The sequence below is a fragment of the Halichoerus grypus genome, chromosome 3 (assembly GCF_964656455.1).
Source record: "Halichoerus grypus chromosome 3, mHalGry1.hap1.1, whole genome shotgun sequence".
Classification (NCBI taxonomy): domain Eukaryota; kingdom Metazoa; phylum Chordata; class Mammalia; order Carnivora; family Phocidae; genus Halichoerus; species Halichoerus grypus.
The window spans coordinates 71,296,821-71,320,212 of record NC_135714.1 but is presented as its reverse complement, the minus strand read 5'-3'; the positions used below and the strand labels follow the sequence as shown (position 1 = coordinate 71,320,212).

The 23,392-nt window shown below is 40.8% G+C and overlaps 2 protein-coding genes across 5 annotated transcripts in view; both read right to left on the bottom strand.

Annotated features, from left to right (window-relative positions):
* Positions 1-1,060, bottom strand: part of HERC5 (HECT and RLD domain containing E3 ubiquitin protein ligase 5) — a 42,470-nt gene extending 41,410 nt beyond the window's left edge. For all 3 annotated transcript variants that reach the window (XM_036122720.2, XM_078068947.1, XM_078068948.1), the window contains exon 1: positions 630-1,060. In XM_036122720.2, coding sequence (XP_035978613.1) covers positions 630-912 — 283 coding nt within the window. In that variant the 5' untranslated portion in view covers positions 913-1,060. The remainder of the gene's footprint in view (positions 1-629) is intronic.
* A 5,198-nt stretch (positions 1,061-6,258) lies between these two features.
* HERC6 (HECT and RLD domain containing E3 ubiquitin protein ligase family member 6) overlaps positions 6,259-23,392 on the bottom strand; it is a 51,803-nt gene continuing 34,669 nt past the window's right edge. The window contains exons 14-23 of one of the 2 annotated variants that reach the window (XM_078068949.1): positions 22,858-22,971; positions 22,431-22,538; positions 19,100-19,252; positions 16,227-16,370; positions 13,940-14,106; positions 11,725-11,803; positions 10,609-10,679; positions 8,899-9,085; positions 8,708-8,810; positions 6,259-6,866 (exon numbers count right to left, since the gene is read on the bottom strand). In XM_078068949.1, coding sequence (XP_077925075.1) covers positions 6,652-6,866; positions 8,708-8,810; positions 8,899-9,085; positions 10,609-10,679; positions 11,725-11,803; positions 13,940-14,106; positions 16,227-16,370; positions 19,100-19,252; positions 22,431-22,538; positions 22,858-22,971 — 1,341 coding nt within the window. In that variant the 3' untranslated portion in view covers positions 6,259-6,651. The remainder of the gene's footprint in view (positions 6,867-8,707; positions 8,811-8,898; positions 9,086-10,608; positions 10,680-11,724; positions 11,804-13,939; positions 14,107-16,226; positions 16,371-19,099; positions 19,253-22,430; positions 22,539-22,857; positions 22,972-23,392) is intronic. The other variant, XM_078068950.1, reaches the window with a different exon arrangement.

Sequence of the window (23,392 nt, the reverse complement as noted above, 5' to 3'; positions counted from 1 at the left end):
ATTAAGAATGGCCATTTGCTTTCCTCCACCTTTAAAATCGGAACCACAGTTCCTGACCTCATCTACGGAGATTGCCACCTCGGACAAGTGCAACTGAAAGCATTCTTTAAATCGTTTGCATATATAAGATACTATCGTTGAGAACAAGAGAACTATATTCTCCAAAGGGTCACAAAATCGGAGCCGCTGTGTTCTAAAGAGGAGTAAGTGAAAAGTAAACTTCAACAGAAACCAGTGCTAACGGCGGACTGGCTAAGCAGATGCTGCCTGCACGCGCGCTCCCTCCGCACGGGCTACTTGGAGACTGCGCAACCCATTTGCAAAGTGCGCGACCCAGCTCTCACCACCATCCTGCAAACTCCGCGCCAACTGGGAACGCGGATAAGGGAGACCTCAGGCGCTCGCACGCGCGAAATTCAAAAGCCACCCGGCCCGGCGCGTTTCTGCGGCCACTGCAGACCGCTGCGGCGTCGGATCCCCTTCCGAGCTTCCCTTCGCGTTTAGAGAAGGACCGCCACACCCACCCTCGGGCCGCTCCGCAGGCGCTGCACTTGTGGCCCCCGGCCGCCCACCCTCACATCCCCAGCCCGAGGCGGGAGGGCCGAGGGGGCACTGCCCGCCCCACTCACTCGGCTTCTTGGCGCCGTCGCTCCCCGCCGGCAGCTGGTGGACCTCGACGCCGGCCCCGCCGCGCTCCAACACCACGAGGCGCCCGCGCGTGCAGCACATCTGACGCGTCGCCTCGGTCCTCTGGGGCAGCGCCCTGCGGAGGCCCGCGGAACTGGGGAAGAGCCAGAGCTGAGTGCCCGGCGGCTCCGCGGAGCGCCGCGGCGCTGCGGGTCCGGGCCGGGGGACCGGCCCGGGAACCGGGCGCACGCCGCCCCGAGCTCTCCTTCGCGGCCTCTGCTCCATCGCCGCTTTCCCGGGCTCCACGGCCGCGCCTCGGCTCTGCGGACCTCGGAGGAGACGGAGCTCCCGAGAAAACCGACCCCGGCGTCGCGGTGCTCAGCCAGATGTGGCGGACAGCGCAGTGGCGTCGAGGCTCCGCAGCCTCCCCTACTCCGCCCCCGCTAGGACGCCGGGCTCGCAACGTGCTGATTGGGGGCGGAGCCTGCAGTTCCAATAGGAAACGAAACCGTTGTGCTTGTAAGGGGGCGGAATCGAAAAGGGAAGGGAAAGGGAAACTCGAACGGGTCACGGAGGGCTTGGAAGGCTGCCAGAGTAAACAGGGTGCTGGCCGATGACGAGGTGGGTGGGCAGGGCTGAGGGGGTGTCCCCCGGCGAGCAGTGGCCACCTGAACGCTTGGACCTAGTGGCCTTGGAAGAAACACTGCAGTTCCGCTAGGAGGAGCACTGACACAGGCCGACTTGCAGAATTTCCAGGAACTATTGTGGTAAGGAAAGCTAGTTAAGCATTCGGTCTCGGGCTCCGCCCCACGACCGCGAGGAAACTGAAATCAATAGCTGCGCGGTCAGTCCCTCCGCCCACACCGCGGTGCCTGGCAACCGCTGATGTGCTTTCTGTCAGGACAGTTTGCCTCTTCGAGAATTCCTTACAGATGGAGTCAAACCTGTGCAGTCTTTGTGTCTGGTTTTTTTTCTCTATTTAGCGTAATGCTTTTGAGGTTAATCCCGTCTTTCATCAGTAGTGGGTCAGTCAGTAGTTATTGTTGAATGTTATTACGACAGATGAGTATACAGCGATTAGCTGTCTATCCATTCACCAATTCACGGACATTTCAGTTCTTTCCAGTTTGGGGCTACGGTGAATAGAGGTGTTATGACTGTGAGCAAGTCGTGGAGTGGATAAGTGTTTTCGTTTCTTGTGAGTAAATACCTAAAAATGGAATTGCTGTATCGTATGGTAAATACATGTATGAATATGATGTAAGAAACGATCAAATCTTTCAAAGGTGCTATGCCGTTTTACATTCCCTCCAGCAATTTATGGGAGTGCCAGTCCCTCTATATCCTTGATGACGTTTGCTATTGTCAGTCTCTGTAATTATAGCAGTTGCAGTAGTCTCTACGTGTGTCTTACTATGGTTTCAATTTCCATTTCCCTAATGCTTAATGATGTTAAGCATCTTTTCATATGCTTATTAGTGCTAATCTCTGTCTCTTATTTGGTGAAGTGTCTATTCATATCTTTTGCCATTTATTAATTTGCTTAGTATCTCAAAGCTCTTTTTATATATTACAGTACTTTATGTTATATATCAAGCCCTTTGTTAAATATGTTTTGAAATGTTTTCTGCCAATCTGTGGCTTGTTTTTAAATTTTATTGTCTTTTGAAGAGCTGAAGTTTTTAATTTCAATGCAATTTATCCATTTTTTTCTCTTACATAATTAATGCCTTTCTTTTTTTTCTTTTGTCTTAGGAAATCTTTGCTTAACCCAAGGTTACAAAGATTTTTTCTTTTCTTTTTAAGATTTTATTTGTTTATTTGACACAGAGAGAGAGAGAGAGAGAGAGAGAGAGAGAGCTCACAAGTAGGCAGACAGGCAGGCAGAGGGAGAGGGAGAAGCAGGCTCCCCGGTGAGCACGGAGCAGGATGTGGGGCTCGATCCCAGGACGCGGGTACCATTACCCGAGTGGAAGGCTGACACCCGACCGACTGAGCCACCCAGGCGCCCCCAAAGATTTTCTTATATGTTATCTTCTACAAGTTTTATAGTTTTAGGCCTTTGTTACATTTCAAATGAATTATTCTTTATGGTGTGAGGTAAGGATAGAGGTTCATTTTTGTCCTTACAGATTTCCAATTGTTCTAGCTAGCCTTTCCCCATTGAATTGCCTTAGGGTCTTTGTGAAAACTCTGTTGGCTATGTGTAATTGAATTTATTTCTGGACAAATTTTTACTGTGTCCCCTTGATCTATATGTCTATTTTTACTCTTAAGGCCACACTGCCTTCACTACTGTAGATTATAATTAAGTCTCAAAATCACTTCATTCAAATGCTCCACCATTGTCTTTTCTTTGGTGTTGTTTTGTCTATTATATTTATTTGTTTGTTTTGGCTATTTTAGGTCCTTCCCATTTCCATATATATTTTAGGATAAGTTTATTACTATCTACAAAACAGACTGCAGGGATTTTGAGATTGCACTAAATTAAATCCGTTTGGGAAGAATTGACATGCTGATAATATTGATTCTTGGGTCCTTGAGCATATCTCTCCCCATTAATTTCTTTTTTAAGATTTATTTATTTGAGACACACACACACACACACACACACGCAGGGGGGTGGGGGTAGTGCATAGAGAGTCTCAAGCCAACTCCGGGCTGACCCCAGAGCCAGATGAGGGCCTCCATCCCAAGAGGCAGAGGTCACAACCAGAGCCAAAACCAAGAGTCCGAGGCTTAACCCACTGTGCCACGAGGTGCCCTTCCCCATTAATTTAAAGATGTCTTTAAGCAGTATTTTCTAGTTTTCACTGTACAGTTTAATGTGTTTTGTTAAAATTCTCCTTAAATATTTATCTTTTGATATTACAAATACTTTTTTAAATTTCAACTTATGACTGTTGTTAATATATATAAGCAGTTAATTTTTATATATTGACCTTGAATCCTGAGACTTTTCTATATTTACTTAATACTTCTGGTAGGTTTTTGTTTTGTTTTAGATCCCTCAGGATCTTCTGCAGATAATGATGTAGTCTATAAATAAGATAGTTTTACTCCTTCCTTTCCAGTCATTATGCCTTTTCTTTTTTTCTTTGCCCTCTTACATAGACTAGTACTTAGTACAATGTTGTACTAGAAGTGATGAGAGGCAACCTTGCCTTGTTACTAGTTTTAGTAGGAAAGCATTTAGTCTCTTACCATTAAGTGTAAGGTTAGCTCTTTGTAGGTTCTATCAGGTTGAGGAAATTTCCTTCTGGTCCTAGTTTGCTAAGAATATCACACATGAGTGGCTATTGCAATTGATCAAAAATTTTTTTGCCTTTACTGAGGTAATTATGTGATTTTTCTTTGTCTTATTACAGTGAGATATAATAGATTTTTTTAAATTTTATTATGTTATGTTAGTCACCATACATTACATCATTAGTTTTTGATGTAGTGTTCCATGATTCATTGTTTGCGAATAACACCCAGTGGGGCTCCATTCAATACGTGCCCTCCTTAATACCCATCACCAGGCTAACCCATCCCCCCACCCCCCTCCCCTGTAGAACCCTCAGTTTGTTTCTCAGAGTCCATAGTCTCTCATGATATAATAGATTCTTAAGAGCATTTCTGGACTAAACTCCACTTGGCCACAAAGTATTATCCTTTTTATATTTTGTTGGATATGTTTGATGTGTTAAAACCTTGGAAAGGTTTTTTGTGTTTCTGTTCATGAGAGATATTTGTAGTTTTCTTTTCCTGTAATGTCTTTGTCTGGTTTTGACATTAGAGTAATGCCAACATTGTACTTAATTGGGAAGTGTTTCCTCTTCCTGTGTTTTCCTTTTTTCTTTTTTTAAAGATTTTATTTCTTTATTTTTTAAAGATTTTATTTATTCATTTGCCAGAGAGAGAGAGAGAGAGGGAGTGAGAGACTACAAGCAGGGAGAGCTGCAGGCAGAGGGAGAAGCAGACTCCCTGCTGAGCAAGGAGCCCGATGCTGGGCTTGATCCCAGGACCCCGGGATCATGACCTGAGCCGAAGGCAGACACTTAACCAACTGAGCCACCCAGGCATCCCTAAAGATTTATGATTTTATTTTTAAGTAATCTCTATACCCAACGTGGGGCTCAAACTCACAACCCCAAGATCAAGAGTTGCATGCTCTTCTGACTGAGCCAGCCAGGCACCCCTCTTCCTCTGTTTTCTGAAAGAGTATGTAAAGAATTACTACACTAGGGGTGCTGGGTGGCTCAGTCTGTTAGCGTCTGCCTTCTGCTCAGGTAATGATCCCAGCATCCTGGAATCAAGCCTGCATAGGTTCCCTGCTCAGCAAGGACTCTACTTCTCCCTCTCCCTCTGCCGCTCTCCTTGCTCATTCTCTCTCTCTCTGTTTCTCTGAAATAAATATATAAAATCTTAAAAAAAAAAAAAAAAGAATTGCTACGCTGTCTTCCCTAAATGTTTAGTATTCTTCATCTATTTGCATTAGAAAAATTTATGTTGGAGTTGAAAGGCCTGAAAAATACAACCTAAATCAAGTGCCTAGGGATCCCTGAGATTTAGAAGTTACCTTTTCCCTTAAAATTCAAATAGAATACATCTGGGCCTCCATTCCATTTATTATAGAAACCAGATGTGTCAAAAATAAATCTGAGGATTCCCTGGGGCTTGTGTTCCTACGGACCACCTCACATTCTAGTGTCCTTAGTGAATTCTGTATCTCTGTTCTGTCTATCCTCTGGTGATTCTGCCCTCTTTGCACATCACCACCCCAACATGGACTACACCCCATGGTCTTTCCTTTCCAAAAGTGCCACCGATATAAGGCTTCTCTGTATGGTTTGCCATCACAACAGGCATTTAAAGAATAGCATACAGTTTAAAATTTAATATAAGATAGATCTGGTCTACAAAATTAATTGGCCATTTACAGCCATATTTCTTTCTCTCCTTTAATTCATTCCGTAGCCACATTTCTTTTTTTTTTTAATTTTTTTATTGTTATGTTAATCCCCATACATTACATCATTAGTTTTAGATATAGTGTTCCATGATTCATTGTTTTTGCATAACACCCAGTGCTCCATGCAGAACGTGCCCTCCTCAATACCCATCACCAGGCTAACCCATCCTCCCAACCCCCTCCCCTCTAGAACCCTCAGTTTGTTTTTCAGAGTCCATTGTCTCTCATGGTTCTTCTCCCCCTCCGATTTCCCCCCCTTCATTCTTCCCCTCCTGCTACATTCTTCTTCTTCTTTTTTTCTTTCTTAACATATATTGCATTATTTGTTTCAGAGGTACAGATCTGAGATTCAACAGTCTTGCACAATTCACAGCGCTTACCAGAACACATACCCTCCCCCGTAGCCACATTTCTAAGACATATTTCATGTTCTTCATTTTCTCCAACTACCAATAGACAGGAGTTCCTGGTTGGGCTCAGTGTTTAACCAAAATAATGATATATGCATTTAGAATAATTCTTGGAACACAGTATTGAGCATGAGTAATTATTCAATGAATTAACGAATCCTTTAACATTTAGATTTTTCAAATACATTACTCAGCAGTTGGCTAAAATAAAAATTCTGAAGACATTCTAGAATATAAAATATACATTTACATGCCTCAAAAACATGTTGAATTATTTTTATTTTTTTCAAGCTTCAGCATCTTTCATATTTGCAGACAATGTGTTTATTAGATACACAATATTTTTAAAAATATGTTAGCTTTTAATATTCAGCTTATTTTTAAATGATAATTATTGTTCAGGAATAATTCAGTAAAAAGCAAACATTCTGATAACAAATTTAGGGATCAAGAAATGTTGATTCATTTTTAAAAATTACTTTTTTTTAATCACTCTTGATTCATCATTTTATTGTTTATCCCGACATTTGTCAACTAATTCTACCTAAAACCTATCAACCCTTTGTGCTACTTAGACCTAAGGAAGAACAGAAGAGTCGAAGGGAGGGCCTGAGGCTCTGAGGTCTCACTGAAACTCTCCGGATCACTGTTGCTCTATGACTTAGAGACAAATCCTCTGTGGCTGTTGATGGCTACTTGAAGGGCTTCCTCCACTTTTTCCATTGTAGAATATTTAGGAAGGTCCAGAATATTATGACAGGTCAGCGCTCTTGGGTAATCTGTTTCACTGAAAGTTTCAGGACAGCGAAATACGATTCCTATTTCCTGTTTGCCTCTTACAGGCAGCCTGTCATTTCCGCGAAGAAAAACTAGAAAGGAATAAATTTTGGTTAAGATATTTCATAGAAAGAGCAAAACGTAAAATGAAAAGGAAGAAATGAATCACTTCATTCAATAAATATTACTGAGTACCCTTGTGTCGAGAGAACCACACAGGGCCATGTGGAACACAGAAAAATCATGACATCTGGTCTTGGTCCTCAGTGAGTTTATGGTCTAAGTGGGGAAAACCACGTACATGAGAAGAGAAGAGCAAGATACACGGAAGTTTAATTTAGCTCAACTAGGAAGTCTGAGGTGAAGAGGCTAACGAAGGCGGCACCCGGCTGGGGGAGCAGGGAGACTACAGGCGTCCCATCTGGCTAGTTAGTTCTCCAGGAAGGGAGCTGAGTAAGCTTTCAAGGCAGAGGGGGAAAGCCCAAGAAAAAGCCAGAGGTAGGAAGATGGAAGTAAACGCACTGAATACATAGACAGTGGAATCAATGGGCTGAAGCAAAAGTTTCCCATTAAGAGAGAAGATTAGACAGGTAGTTTGGGCTTGTGGAGAAGTAGTTCAGGTTTGTGAAGTTGGAATTGTCCTCCAGTGTCCTCAGGAGCAACAAAAATAGCAAGAAGATGTGTATCTCCATGACGACTGAAAAATGGGACGGGCAGTGAGAGAGTAAGTCATTAAATCTGCCCTAGGGAAACCTTACGGTTCCCACCAACAGAAGTTCTTGTACCACAAGGCCACAGTTTAGTGGTTCAGAGCCTTGGCTTTGGATCAGCCTGTTGGGTTCAGAATCTGTTTCTTACACTCACCAGCTGTCTGAATATAAGCAAGCTACTAAACGTACCAAGCCTCTTTTCCTCAGATCTGAAATGAGGAAAAAAATAAGTACCATACCTCAAAACACGGCTATTAGGATAAAGGGAGGTAACAGATAGGAAGTTGTCACTACAATGCCTGACATAGAGTAGGCACACATTATAAAGGCTGTTAGTATTATCATCAGTGGTCATTGCTATATGGGTATTATTTCTAAAATAGTATTAGAGAAATATACATAGTCCTAATTCCATAGGACTTCGATAAATAAAGATAGGAATATGAGAGTAAAGGCTTGATTAGGAGGCAACTAGTGGTATCTTTTTTATTATCATTTTTTTTTAAATGGGAAACCAGGCTTACATAAGAGAAAGAACATTGGCTTAGGAAGCCTGGCTTTGCTGTTGACACGTGTGACCCACGATTAATAATGATTTCATGGCAGGGTGCCCGACTGGCTCAGTCAGAAGGGCATGCTACTCTTGATCTTGGGGTTATGAGCTTAAGCCTTATGTTGGGTGTAGAGATTACTTAAATAAATAAACTTTAAAAAAAAATTTAATAATGACTTCATGGCAAATATTTATATTTTATTTATTTATTTTTAAAGATTTTATTTATTTGACAGAGAGAGACACAGCAAGAGGGGGAACACAAGCAGGGGGAGTGGGAGAGGGAGAACCAGGCTTCCCGCGGAGCAGGGAGCCCGATGCGGGGCTCAATCCCAGGACCGTGGGATCATGACCTGAGCCGAAGGCAGACGCTTAACGACTGAGCTACCCAGGCGCCCCCACAAATATTTATCTTTTAAGAAGATATGTAATTATAGGGGCTCCTGGGTGGCTCAGTTGGTTAAGCATCTGCCTTAGGCTCTGGTCATGATCCCAGAGTCCTGGGATCCAGCCGTGGCGGGTTCCCTGCTCAGCGGGGAGCGTGCTTCTCCCTCTCCCTCTGCCTGCCGCTCCCCCTGCTTGTGTTCTCTCTCGCTCTCTAATAAATAAATGAAATCTTAAAAAAAAATATATATATATAGTTATAAATCCATCTATTAGTAATACTTACAGAGGAATTTTCTCTTTTCTTCCAAGGTTAATTTGTGGAAAGCTTTCCAAAACATCAGTATAGTAGGATGTGATTTGTGGTATCCTTGATCATATCGTGAATTCTTGAGAAAAAGAGGGAGAAAAATGTTTTTTAGGGGGAATATACAGAAGTTGTTTGGAAGAAGTAGGGGCACTTTAGTTATCACCAACCTCTTCAAACAGTTTCCAGTCATAATCAGTATTTCCAACCACTGCTGTCATTAGTTCTTCAGGATGGAAAAGTTTAAGAAGTATTTCCTTGTCACAGACTTTATAAAATCCTCTCTGAAATTCCTCATAAACTGCCTTTACAGAGGTGTTGAAAATGTAATCAATGCATGCAGAAACATATTCTTTCCTTGAGGGGAGCAAAAAAAAAAAAAAAAAGCCAATAACATACTTTGCCATTGACTAAAATATTCTCTACTTTGCCCTTTTTACCATTTCTATTGAGAAAGAAAAGTAAATTATTCAGAGGGAGGGGCACCTGAGTGGCTCAGTCGTTAAGCGTCTGCCTTCGGCTCGGGTCATGGTCCCGGGGTCCCAGGCTCCTGGGATCGAGCCCCGCGTTGGGCTCCCTGCTCCGCGGGAGGCCTGCTTCTCCCTCTCCCACTCCCCCTGCTTGTGTTCCCTCTCTCACTTTGTCTCTCTCCGTCAAATAAAATCTTAAAAAAAAAAATTTATTCAGAGGGAAGTAAAAACCTGTGGTCAGCTGGAGGAAGGAACCTTGGAGTATGAAGCAGAAGGACACTTTGTTTTGCTGCCCTTTTCCTCCAAGAGAGATAATTTTAAAACACTCATCTGAATATGTAAGTCTCCAGCTTAAAATCTTTCAAAGACTTTCTTTCCATTGCCCTTAGGGTAACTTCCAAACTTCCCTGATCTGACTCCTGCCTGACACAGCAGCCTCTTCCCACTTGGCATTTGAATCTTTGACCGGGCCAATCTCCAGCTCTGGGGGCTCCCTGTCTCTCACAGTTCGGCCATGGCATGCTGCCTTCTTTACGTGCTGACTTCTGTCAACCATCAGAGGTCCACAGCAACATGACTTCCTCAGGGTTGGTCCTCTGTTCCCCTCTCCCTCCTCTCTCATAACATGTGTCACCATGTGGAAATGATTTCTGCAAAAGTCTGTCTTTTCCCCCCATGAGGGAGGAGCTGTTTCCACCACACAGCCACCAGAAACATGATAGTCTCCCACCCTTTGAGCAGCTTCATGGACCGTCCACTAGGACTGTCCTATCTGACCCCATTCTGCCATCCCCTGGAACCAGTGGTGTGCTGGTAAATGGTGAACAACCAGTTCTCTAAAGAGAAGAAAATGGAAGCGGACCCTCATTTGCAGCATTTGCTGGTTCTGTGGTGTAAATATTCCCATCATGGCTGATTTCATGCTACTAATACTTTAATAATAAACTCTCAACATTTTTGAAAATTTAACAGTCAGCTCTTACAAGCGGATGCCAGCTGGCTCCAGCATAACACTACTGTAAATCTCTTAATTAACTCTTATCATGGTGCTCCTCCTTATCTGACGTCCTATTACATAATAATTTGTTTATATATGGTCTTTCTGCCCCACTGGAATTTAAGCTCCAGGTTTTGTCTGTCTGTTTCACGGCTGTATCTCTGACACCCGGAATAGGATCTGGTACAGAGGAAGGGCTCAAAAATAATTGTTAAATGAATAACTAGTGAAAAGTTCTGCAAAGGGAATATTTAATCCTGACTCCTTTTTCCCCTTCTCTTACCCTGTAACCTTGTTATCTTTCTCAGAGATGAAGAGCTAAAATGATCACCTGAGAAGCTAAAATATATGTATAAATTATAGCAAACATGTTATGTGTATTCATAGCAGATGTTCTCAGTCTCAAAACTTACTTGTTGGTTTGGTCCACAGGTACAGAGATCCCATTTGGAATTAAAGCAACATCTTTTTTGTCCCAGGGTATCTGTAACCAAAATATATTCAGGTACCAGACATGAAAGAAAGTCTGAATAATTCAACTGCAGGGGCCACAGGCAAGTTGCCCCATGATGGGCCACTTTAGCATGAAGATTATTTCTGAGTTAAAAAGTAATCAAAAACCAGCAGAATCAGAAAAAAAGAAAACAAAATTTCAAAAACCTCCAGCAGATTCAGGAAAAGCTCTTTACTTCCCCCTCAACTGTCTAAAACAAATTTAGATAGAGGCCCTGCTCCAGGAAGAGAGCTATCCCCATAGGAGACTACAGTATACTCTGAACCAGGCATGCTGGGCAGAGAGGAACCTAGCAAGGCCCGTTTGATCAGAGTCCTCTATGTCCCACTGTTGCTGAGTGGCCCAGCAAACATTTGTTTACCAAACATTTGCTCTTTTTCATCTTCTTGCAAATTGCACTTCTTCCCTCTGAAGTCCCAGGCCCCTACCTCCTTCTCCTTAGTTCAGAATGACATATATACCTCATTTTGCCTGTCTTTGGAATTTCCATGTCTGTATGGATTCCTTATACATACAAAATTAAATTTGATATTCTCCTGTTAATCTTTGTCATGTCAATTTGATTCTTAGTCCAACTAGAAGGACTTTGAAAGAATAAATTCTTCCTCCCCAACACAACCACAATACCATTATTGCCAGTACATTCTTCCCTATAACTATAAATAACTGGGAACTAAATAATTATTTATGTAGTTCAGCCTTTTAAAAACATAAAAATTTAAAAACCTACCCTAGTATATGTTGTATATAGTCTTAAGCATTTAGTGGTTTACATTGTTCACACCGATTGCATAATTGCTGTATTTTCACTTTCTTTGAGGATATATACACATATATATCAAAGAAGGAGCAGGTGCGAGGAGAGTCATACAATACAGAAGTAAAATATGCTTCAAAAAAGGAATCCCAAGGGGGCAGAGTGGAAAATTTTTTTAAAAAGGAATCCCATATTTAAGGTAATATAATAAAAATTATTCTAAAAAACAGATGAAAGCTAAACTATAATCTGGCTTACATTGGTACTCACAGAAAAATATATGCAAAGTTCTTCTCCAAGGTCATCAGCTTCATTATTTAGAACTTCTTGCAAACTCCTAATGAAAATTTTCATTTAAAAAGTGATATTTAATTAAAAAATTAAAATTAAAAAGTTATATTTTTGGATTTCTAAAATTTCAAAAAATAATAAACGTTCAGTGGAAAAAATCTTGGACAATATAGAAATGTATAAAATGTCACGTCCTTACCTTCCCACTCCCTCTTCTTAGAGTTAACTTCTTTTTACAGTTTGGTTGGGCCACTGCTAATACATAGACATTGCTGTGTCTTGATGGAAATTACAGAAAGGAGCCCCTTCCTGTAGACCAGTGTATCCAATCAGGGGTGATTTTGTCCCCTAGAGGACATTTGGCAAAATCTGGAGACATCTTTGGTTGTTACAATTAGGGGGAAGGTCACTACCGGACACCTAGTGGGTAGCAGCCCCATTAGCTGTTAAACATCCTACAATGCCCAGATCAGCCTTCCACAACAAAGAATTATCTAGCCCCAAGTCTCAGTGTTGCCAAGGTTGAGCAACCCTGTTCTCTAGACTGTCAGGGCATATACAGTGTAAATCTAGGCAGTTTATTCTTACACTAATAGTACTTGAGAAGAGAATCCTTTTCCCCAATCTGTTGCCAACTCTGTATTTTATGAAAAACTTTTTAACATTTGTCAGTCTGTAAGCAGAAAAAGGACATCTCATTTTCATTTATATTTCCTCAAATACTAGGAAGGTTGAGCATATTTTCATTTTTTGATTAGCCAAATATATATATATATACACACACACACACACACATACCCTCAGCCATATAGATTTCTGTGTGATCACACACACACACACACATATATATATATTTATATTTATACATCAGCAGTACTAATCCTTTGTCTATCAACTCTGTTGCTAGTATTTTCCTCACAGGATATAGTTTGCCTTTTAACTTAGAACAAGTATTTTTCAATACTTAAAAAATAAAGTTGATGACATGCTGACGTATTTAAAGAAATTAAATGAGGAGCGCCTGGGTGGCTCAGTTAAATGTCTGCCTTTGGCTTGGTCATGATCCTGGGGAGCCCCACATTTGGCTCCTTGCTCCACGGGGAGCCTGCTTCTCCCTCTCCCTCTGCCTGCTGCTTCCCCTGCTTGTGCTCTCTCTCTCTCTCTCTGTCAGATAAATAAATCAAATCTTTAAAAAATTATTAAATGACTAAATATGATTTATTAAAATAAATATAGCATGCATGATTCGCATTAAAAATATTGTATATTGTTTCTAGGGCACCCGGGTGGCTCAGTGGTTAAGCATCCTACTCTTTTTTTTTTTTTTTAAGATTTTTTTATTTATTCATTCAAGACACAGAGATACAGAGAGAGAGAGAGAGCATGAGCAGGGGGAGAAGCAGAAGGAGGGGTAGAAGCAGGCTACCCGCTGAGCAGGGAGCCCTATGCAGGGCTCGATCCTAGGACCCTGGGATCATGACCTGAGCCGAAGGCAGACGCTTAACCATCTGAGCCACCCAGGCGCCCCTAGAAGGCATCCTACTCTTAATTTCTGCTCAAGTCATGACCTCAGGGTCATGGGATTGAGCCCCACGTTGGGCTCTGGGCTGAGTGTGGAGTCGGCTTGAGATTCTCTTTCTCCCTCTCCCTCTGCCCCTCTACCCGTGCTGTCTCTCTCTCTCTAAATAAATAAAATCTTTCAAAAAAAAAAAAAAAAAGAATATTGTGTACTGTTTCCATCTAGATAAATTCAAGATATTAGGCCAGAGCTCTGTTTGTTGTAGGTTGATCATTAGAAGAGCCTTTGGCAGGCGCCTGGGTGGCTCAGATGGTTAAGCATCTGCCTTCAGCTCAGGTCATGATCCCAGGGTCCTGGGATCGAGTCCCGCATCTGGCTTCCTGCTCAGTGGGGAGCCTGCTTCTCCCTCTGCCTCTGCTTCTCTCTCTCTCTCTCATGAATAAATAAATAAAATCTTTAAAAAAAAGAAGAAGAAGAGCATTTGGCTTTTCTTTATTTTTGAAGGCATACTTTATTATAAGTCAGGCTAAAATTCAAATTCATCAGAAGAGTATATATTTATTGAAAATGAAGACCTTGTCTCTGTGTGTATGTGTGTGATTAACATCATTTCTTCCTGAATAACTGAGACTTAACCTATAGCTCTGGAAAAACATTACTTACTTCCCTAGAAGAGGACTGAGTTCTTTTAAATCTTGCAATGATGGCTTTTGGTCCAGAAGTTTCTTAAACAGAGCCAGTGGAAAAGGAAGGTTGGCGACATTTGAGTTGTTTAGGGAGAGTCCACACAGTATTCCAAAAAGGAAATATCTCTTCCTCTCAAATTTAGGCTGGAAAAGGAGAAGAAAAAAAATCCCTAATGTATTAGAAGTAATCAATAGTCCAAAGGGATAATTAGATTAGTAAAAATTGGTTTGGTTCCCTTTTCTGAAAGTCACAAATTAGAAACAAAGTGGGCTTCAGGAAAATAAAGTGTGAGCTTTTTACACAGGCTTTAATACAATTTAAATTTCTTCCATAAGTTAAAATATAAACTAATAGTTCAGAATATTAAATAAATGAATTTACTTTTTGTTACTTACAGCATATCTGGAATATTAAAAAAAATGTGCTCATATAGCCTTATAAGCCAAGGTTGTCATTATTTAATTTTATAGTCTTTGCCTTCAAATTCATATAGAAAAGACACTGCAGAAGGAAGAGTACACTTTATCTGCACTTTCATTGTGCATCAAGCATGTCATGCGTGTCCCCTTCGGTGATACTGCCCTCAGCCTAGGTGTGCTGACAGGGACAAGCATATGGATCAGGGAAGGTGATGCTGTTGACCGTGAAGGTGGGTGGAAGGAAGAAGGAAAGAGTCCTGATGAAACAGGCTTCACTCTTCTCTCTGCACTTTGTAGTCCCAGATGAGGAAAAACACTGGCCACATCTTGCCAGGCCATCGATACAGAGCAGCCAAGAGACCACTAGCCTGAAAATCCTAAATGCAATTTTTAAATATTTTATTTATTTATTTATTTGTCAGAGAGAGAGAGAAAGAGCACACAAGCAGGGGGAGCTGCAGGCAGAAGGAGAAGCACACTCCCCGCTGACAGGGAACCCAATGCAGGACTCCATCCCAGGACCCTGGGATCATGACCTGAGCCGAAGGTAGACGCTTAACCTCCTGAGCCACCCAAGCATCCCTCTAAATGCATTTTTAACATTTATCCTCACAATCGCTGTAAGAAGTAAATAGGGCAAGTAGATTGAGGCTATTACGTAAGTGGCCCAAAGTCATTCACCTGCTAACAGCAAGGCTGGCCCTGGAATAGAAATCTTAGAATTTATATAAAATTCTAGGAAATTCAGGGCGCCTGGGTGGCTCAGTTGGTTAAGCGACTGCCTTCGGCTCAGGTCATGATCCTGGAGTCCCGGGATTGGGTCCCGCATCGGGCTCCCTGCTCGGCAGGGAGTCTGCTTCTCCCTCTGACCCTCCCCCCCTCTCATGCTCTCTCTATCTCATTCTCTCTCTCAAATAAATAAATAAAATCTTAAAAAAAAAAAAATTCTAGGAAATTCAAACTACTCCATAATGACAGAAATCAGATCAGTGGTTGTGTGGGCATGGGGCAGGAAGTGTGTGGAGGGTGGGATTAGAAAGGGGTATGAGGAAATTTGGAGGAATGATGAATATGTCATTATTTGGTTGTGGTGATAGTTTCATGGGTATATGTGTAATCAAAACTTAACCAATTGGACATCAACATGGATGGGACTGGAGGAGATTACGGTAAGTGAAATAAGTCAAGCAGAGAAAGTCAGTTATCATATGGTTTCACTTACTTGTGGAACATAAGGAATAGCATGGAGGACATTAGGAGAAGGAAGGGAAAAATGAAGGGGGGGAAATCGGAGGGAGAGATGAACCATGAGAGACTATGGACTCTGAGAAACAAACTGAGGGTTTTAGAGGGGAGGGGGGGTGGGGGGATGGGTTAGCCCAGTGATGGGTATTAAGGAGGGCACGTACTGCATGGAGCACTGGGTGTTATACGAAAACAATGGATCGTGGATCACCACATCAAAAACTAATGATGTATTGTATGGTGACTAACATAACATAATAAAATAAAATTAAAAACAAAACAAAAAAAACTTAACCAATTGGACACCTGATGTATAGGTCATTGTATCTCAACTACACTTCATAAAAGCTGTTTAAAAATTTAACATGCATAGAAGCACCTGGGGATCTTAGAGAATACATGCTCTGATCTGGGGTGGGACCTAAGATTCTGCTTTTCTAATAGCCCCCAAGTAATGCTCGAGCTGCTGCCTCTGTGGACCTTATCTTGAGTAGCAAGGCTCTCTACATGACCTAATTTTACATTATTATCATGGTTTTCATGTTGCAAGTATATGGTATACTTTTTCTGTTCTGAAAAACTGTAAGTAAAAGACTTACACTGACAGGAAACCACATGTAGGAACCCTCTTCAGGATACATGAACATTCCATATTCTGTCTTGGTCATCTCTTCAAATATACAGTAGAAGAACTCGGATATTACCCCGTACCCCCTAGAACGAATTTCTTCAATAAATTCAGTCTGAGGAAAGAGAACACATTCACAGGCTCAGCTTTAAAATACGATGCCTTGATCCTTGTGGAAAAGTTTCAAACCTCTGTAATCATCAGAATTCCTGGAATCCCATACCCCTTCAATCCCACACTTCACTGCAATCTGTTCTCCCTCAATTTCCTGCTGAGCAGCGGACGTAGTGAACCTATTCACTGTCAGATTAGTGTGTGTGTGAGTCCTTTACACTGCCACATGAACCAAGTAAAGGGATTCTAGCAAGACTTAGCATTCACCAATTATGTTGACCAGAGTCTTGAACCACATTTTGATGTGCTTCAGGTCCCTGGTTCTTCTGTCTTATTGTCTATCTTCATCTCATCATTCAGACTTTACAACTTTGGCTCCAGTCAACAGCTATTTGGTTTCTCCTTCCTCTTCCCTCATTTTAACTTCTGATAAATTACCCTCCCAGTCCCCCTGGGTTTAGCACCTCTGAAGGAACCATCAGACCAGACTGCCCATAGCTCTTGTGTGGGAAGTCATTATGAACTGTCCTTTTCTTTTTCTGTCTTCATTTCTACTATTATTTACCTTTGAATTTTATTTTACTTTTTTTAAAGATTTTAGTTTTAAGGAATCTGTACACCCAACATGGGGCTCGAACTCACAACCCTGAGATCAAGAATTGTACGTTCTACCAACTGACTGAGCCAGCCAGGAGCCCCTTATTTATTTTTTAACATATTTTTGAAAAAATTATTTTTTTTTACAATATTTTCAACTTAAACATTATTCACACTGAACACGTATGGCAGCTTAACCTACCCACGTATGAAGTTTAAGAAGCCCAAACTGTTCTAGCTTTGTTAAAAGTTATGCTGCAGGAACTGTCCTTCTCTAAATCTACGTTGGGTCTTTGTGGCCAATACTATCCCAGTTTTCTTCCTACCTCTCTAACTACTTTTCTGCTTCCTTTCCTGGCCAATTTCTTTTTAGCTTTTTATTTATTTATTTTTAAAGATTTTGTTTTTATTTATTATTTTTGAGAGAGAGAGAGAGTGCACACAGGGAGGGAGGGGCAGAGGGAGAGGGAGAAAGAGTCCTAAGCAGACTCCCCGTTGAATGTGGACCCCGATGCGGGGCTTGTTCCCACAACCCTGAGATCACAACCTGAGCCAAAATGAAGAGTTGGATGATTAGCCAGCTTTTTATTTTTTTAATATAAGCATCACTAAGCCCCATTAAGCATTCTCTTTCTCCTTTCTTTGCCTGGAAGATCTTATCTCTGCCACAGATCACCCAACTCCTTGGCCACAGACCATCATCTCATCTCCAAGGGCCCACCTTAACATTCCATCTGGATATCCTAATAACAAATTAAGCTTACTTTCACTTTTCCAATTTCTGCTCACTTAAACCAGCAAGTCCGCCTTCACTGTGGTCAGGACCCACACATAATTGGCTTTGACAACCTTGCCTTGTTTGGAGTCTATATTTGGATTGGATCTACCTTGAAGTTCACCTTCCTACCTCTTTGTCATCTCCTGTGGGCGGAATAATTTTCTATTGATTTCCTCATAATCAATATTTAAAAGAAAGTAGATACAGAAGGAAATATACAACTACAAAGTCTGGCTTATAAAAGGTTGTTTTCCATTTAGTCCCAGGGTGGGAAATACCCCTCTTGTCTGAGTCCTACCGTCTAGGTTCTGGTTTCATCTCTGAGAGCTTAAGTCTCCCTCTCATGGCTGATACCAGGAAAATCCACTCCCTTCTGGACAAAGTCCAGCTTTTACCTAAAGAGTTACTCATTATTCTATGGCCTCAATATTGCAAATGATCTGCGATAAACACAATAAACACCCTACAGGTACCCACAAAGGATAAAGTGAAAGATGACTAGAATTAGAACCAATATGGTAGATACTCTCTGACTAAAACTAGAGCCAAAATGTAGGAAAAGTATCTGTTCTACCTGCTGCTTATTGATTGCGTTAATAGCTCAAATGCTTTGCCCTCCTTGATCCATGTCTGTTGCATGTGACTTTGCAGTTCCTCCCATTAAAGAGGCTGAGTATATTTCATCAGCCCTTGACTTGGTAACTTGCTTTGACTAAAGCAATGTTAGTTGTGTGATTGGACTTGCTGTCTTTCTTATACCTCTGGCACTGCAGTGAGAAGAACATGTTTGCTGGTCCGAGGAAGATGAAAAGCACAGAAAACAGAGCCAAACTGCCCCAGCCGAGCTTAATCTAGCCTAGATCAGCCAGTTCCTAGCCAACTCCCAAACATGTAAACAAGTGCAGATAAAAATCTACAAATCCACCCAAGTGAATTCAATCTAAATTAGCAGATTCTTAGCTGAGTTTCAGATCTCTATAATAAATTATTGTCATTTTAAGTCATTAAGCCTTGGGATGGTTCATTATGCAACACTTCTGTAGCCATAGGTAAGGAATAGTTTACACATAATCTCAATATTCAATTAAACATCCCATAGCTTTTCTCTAAAGGGTAAGCAAGGAATTATTATTTTTACTTATTAAGTAATCTCTTTGCCCAGTGTGGGGCTCGATCTCACAACCTCGAGATCAAGAGTCACACGCTCTACCAACTGAGCCAGCCAGACACCCTAGAATTCTGGAAACCATTCAGCTGATTACTATAGTTGCAAAGGCAGGCTCTTCCTTTGCTATATTGTATAAATGTTTCCCTTTCACATTAGTAAAAATGTCCAAAGAGACTTTTTACTGTACCACAAATACTTTACAGAGGTCAGTGTCTTCAACTTGGCTTAACTGACGCAGAGCATCTTCAACTAGGTGACTTCGTCTGACTCTAAGTGTAAGGTGTTCATTGTATGGCAGAATCACTTGCCCCCGATCCAGGTATTCTTTCTGTTTTAAGTCCTAAAAAAAGAGAAATATTTTAGGAATCTCATAGGAACACTAGGAAGTGTTTACTATTTCAAATAAATGTAGTCTGCATAGCATACACTTATGCTACTATTGCTATGTATACTCAGATTATAATTAAGAAAAAAGGGCATCATATCTACACTATACTATGGAAGATAAGGAGATCACAGGATCTGTGAAACCATGGCATCTAGGAATTATATACAGGGGATTAGTCACCATGGAGGCACAGCTAAGTAATTACAAGCTATCTCACTTGTAGTAAACATGATCCTTAAAGGCAATAGTGGTATTCAGTATGCTGAGACATTCATCCACCATCAGTCTTAAGAAGCAGAGTTTTAGCACCATAATCCTCAAGAATATAAGGGTAGTTTAGGAGCTCAAGGATGATGTTAAACGTTGGAAAAAGATCAAAGGAAAGACTTGCTCAGAGAAGATCCAACTCTTGTTCAAATAACTGTGGTCCATCCACCTGATTTGTAGGGGAGAGCTCCCTAAAAATATGCCACTGGCGGCCTCACTTTTTACCTGCTCTCAGTCACTCTACACAGTATTTCCATTTAGCTTTTCTGAATTTCCAACATTTCCTTACACTCTAGTCCGGATCTTATTTCTGCTGAACCCCCTCGGATTAGAAATCTAGCGTTGGACTTGCTAGCCTTGCTTTGAGCTTTAACACTTCTCTAGGGCTTCTGCTATATCCTAAGGACAAAAAGGAGTATTAGGACTCGTAAACCGATGTAGCTCTCTTTGGGACCTGTCCCGCAAATAGTGGCAACAAGACAGGTGGATAATAGCTATCCTGTCCCAGGTTTCCAGGCTGGGTGTGGTTGCCCAGAGCAGCACTCCGTAAGCCTCTCCGAGAAGTGTGCATGGGACTCTGGGCTTGGGAAAGCCTGTCCCAGATCTCTGCCACTACTGTGTCCTGAGAAATCATATGTGATTCCACTAGACTCTTCCGGTTTTTCCCGAAGAAGTTGATTGTAAAGAAGTTCCAGGTTGGTAGGGAGGTGGAGCTGGTACCATTTCTGGTCCTTCCTGATGATAGGTCATCTCCTCTGGTGGCCCAGGAGCCTGCAGCTCCGGGACATTTCAGCAATACGGACTGCTGGGCAGCATGACCCGTGGCTCAGAGTGACAGGGGTGGCCGGCACTATCCTCCACTGCCTATAGCCGGGAGAGGTGTATGTGGCCCTGCTGCAGCCCCAGCCTTCTTTCACCTAACCAAGAACTAGGCAGGAAACCTGCAGTTTATCTTATTTCCCAGTTTCTCTACTCCAATTCTCCATGTATTGGTTTCCCCTTTCTACATTTATGCGTGTGAATTAATAATATAGTTTGGAGTTCACGGTTTTGACTATGGCCATCCTCTCTCCTTTGGAGGTCAGGATTGTGGAGTCTCCTTTCTAGTTTCACCCATGACGACTGCAACTGAGAGTTTTCTTGTACTCAAACCTTTCTGGATCCTTCATGATATGCAGTCTTCCTGGTTCCACCATGCACATAGCCCTCACTAACCCCTCACTAAGAGAAGATCTGCTACACAGAACATTGCTATAGAAGAAAATACCACAGAGGGAAGGACTTGTTTAAAGGAAACATAATTTCTCCTGTTACCAGGGATGTTAGGAAAATTTAAAAAGAGGTGGTTGGGAAACAAAAGAAGAGATGACCCATTCAAATCCCGTAAACATGCCGATGACAGACACTAAAAATAGTAACAAGAGGGAAAGTCTTTATCTATGGAATGCTTTTAGCAGGATGTACCTTGTCCATCCAGGTTGCTTAATATAAACAAAGCTGGAATTTATGGATTTATGGGGCATGGATCATTGGGAAATGTCACATAAGCTGTATAATTAATAGAGTATCAAGGAAACGTTTTATAATTGAAGTGGCTCCTTTTCTGCATGTGATGTCCCAGACTTCTCCATGTTTCACCTAGATGGCCTGCATCCTTTAAATTATTAATAAAAGTAATGGGTGTGACTTCTGAGTCCTGTGAGTTTTTAAAAAATAAATAGATAGGAACTTTTTCTGAGGAATAACCTAGACAGGCCTCAGCAATCAAAACATGTTTGGAAAATCTTTAGCACAACGTCTGGGAGTGGGGTGAGCCCTCAAATACTTAATTGAGAACTAATGATGCTGGTGGTAAGAGAGACAAAATAGCATGTAAATGTTATATGGGAATAATACGAACTACCCAAAAAGAAGCAGAAGGAAGGGAGTAAAGGGAAAACAGAATAAACTCACTGATTGACTCCTAGGCATTATTTCGGAATAAAAAAATATCAGATGGAGCTTACATATCAAGCTCCAAGCTCTTAAGCAGATATGAAATCCAAACACTAAGATCACGGTAGTAACTAAAATTGGATAGAGGAGGAGAGGGAAGGGAGAGAGAGCAGTTACTAGATCATTTCAGTATTTGCTCATAGAAGGAAAACAATGGATATTATCTAAAGAAAGTGAGGACTCAGGCATTATATAATAATGAGAAAAGCAAATTAAAATTAGCCAAAATATCATGATTAACCTGTTGAATTGGAAAAGAGCACAAAGCTTGATAACACTCTGCATTGATCATAGTGTGTATATTGCCGGTAGTAACATAAATTAGTACAACCTCTATGTACAGTGATTTGGCAACATTTAATAATTAAAGAAAAAGGAGTAAGCATCATTCTACTTCCTTATATGAATGTAGCCAAATGGCCCATGTTGATGAGGAAAAGTTCTTTACAGAATTCAGTTAATAACTTTGGAAGGAACGATAAGATTAGAAATAACGCCATTTTGCAGACCTCAACTAAAACAATGGATAGAATTATTAAATAAAATGTTGATGGGAAGCATTACAATAGAAGAATCATGTGGTCACCACCTGAACCCACTGATGAATCTCAGCATGAATAAGAGTGAAACAACCAGAAACAATGCACTGAAGTATAGAGAGGTGAAAGGAAATTGGGCCTGGGATTTGCTTTAAAATACTTCAGCTAAAATAGTAACAACCACAAAACCAACAAAAGTGATCAATGGGGAAATTGTGACAATATGTTGATGATGACTGGAACTCTGTGATGGGGCTCATTACACCATTATCTCTATTTTGTGTATGTTTGTAACTTTGCATAATAAAAAAAAAGTAGAGCATACATACCAGCATTTTCAAATGGGACGCAGCTTGTAATAATAGAATTTTGGATTGCAAAGTAAAAATAAATGGAAAATCACTTAAAACAATGGGACTGGGGTTTTCTGCAGGTATCTAAAAAATAAGAGATAATAGTTTTAATAATTCAAAGGAAAAAAAACTTCATTGCTTTACCTCATCACTTTAAATTGTTTCCCTCTATGCTTTTTGCAATCTGTTTTTAAGAATTCAAATTACCTAGAAAAACTTTCTAAGGAAATGCATTTGTTTTGTGAGTGAAAGATGTTTACGTTTTCAGTGATCATCTAATTTAGCAATTCAGCATTGCAATGAAGAAATGTTCAAATCTTGATTTATCAACTAGTTACCTAGCTACTAATGTGTCCTCCTATAAAGTAATGAAAATTTCCAGAAATAAAAATGTTATTCTTACCAGATTGTTATCCCTAAAGAACCATCTTCTTGGACACGGATAAAACCTCAACAAATCGGAGAGTTCATTTATGTTGAAAGTATTTTCTGGTAGTTGGCAGTTAGCTGTGTTTACCTTAAAGAAAACATGACTTGTGAATTTTATTTTCTATTAATAAATGATTTAATCTATTATACATATGGCTTATTATATAGATAATTAGAATAGAGCTCTATAAACCCAATGCATTTGTCATTGATAAAATAGAGTTCTTTATATAAAACTTCCATTTTTTGATAAATGGAAATTGGATAAATCGGATAAATTTTCATAAATACTCTAAAAGATAACAGACGTTGGCAGTGGAGATTAGTAAACCAATTCTTAGGGCACAGATTTACTGGAAACAATTTCTAGATCTTGGGAATAAAAGCACCATAAAAATCCAAGGTACTTTTGACAAATTTAGCCCTTTCTCCATTAATCAATGAATATTATTTTAGCACATACTATTTGTCAGGTGTGGAACAAAACATAAATTCTCCTTGCTGACACA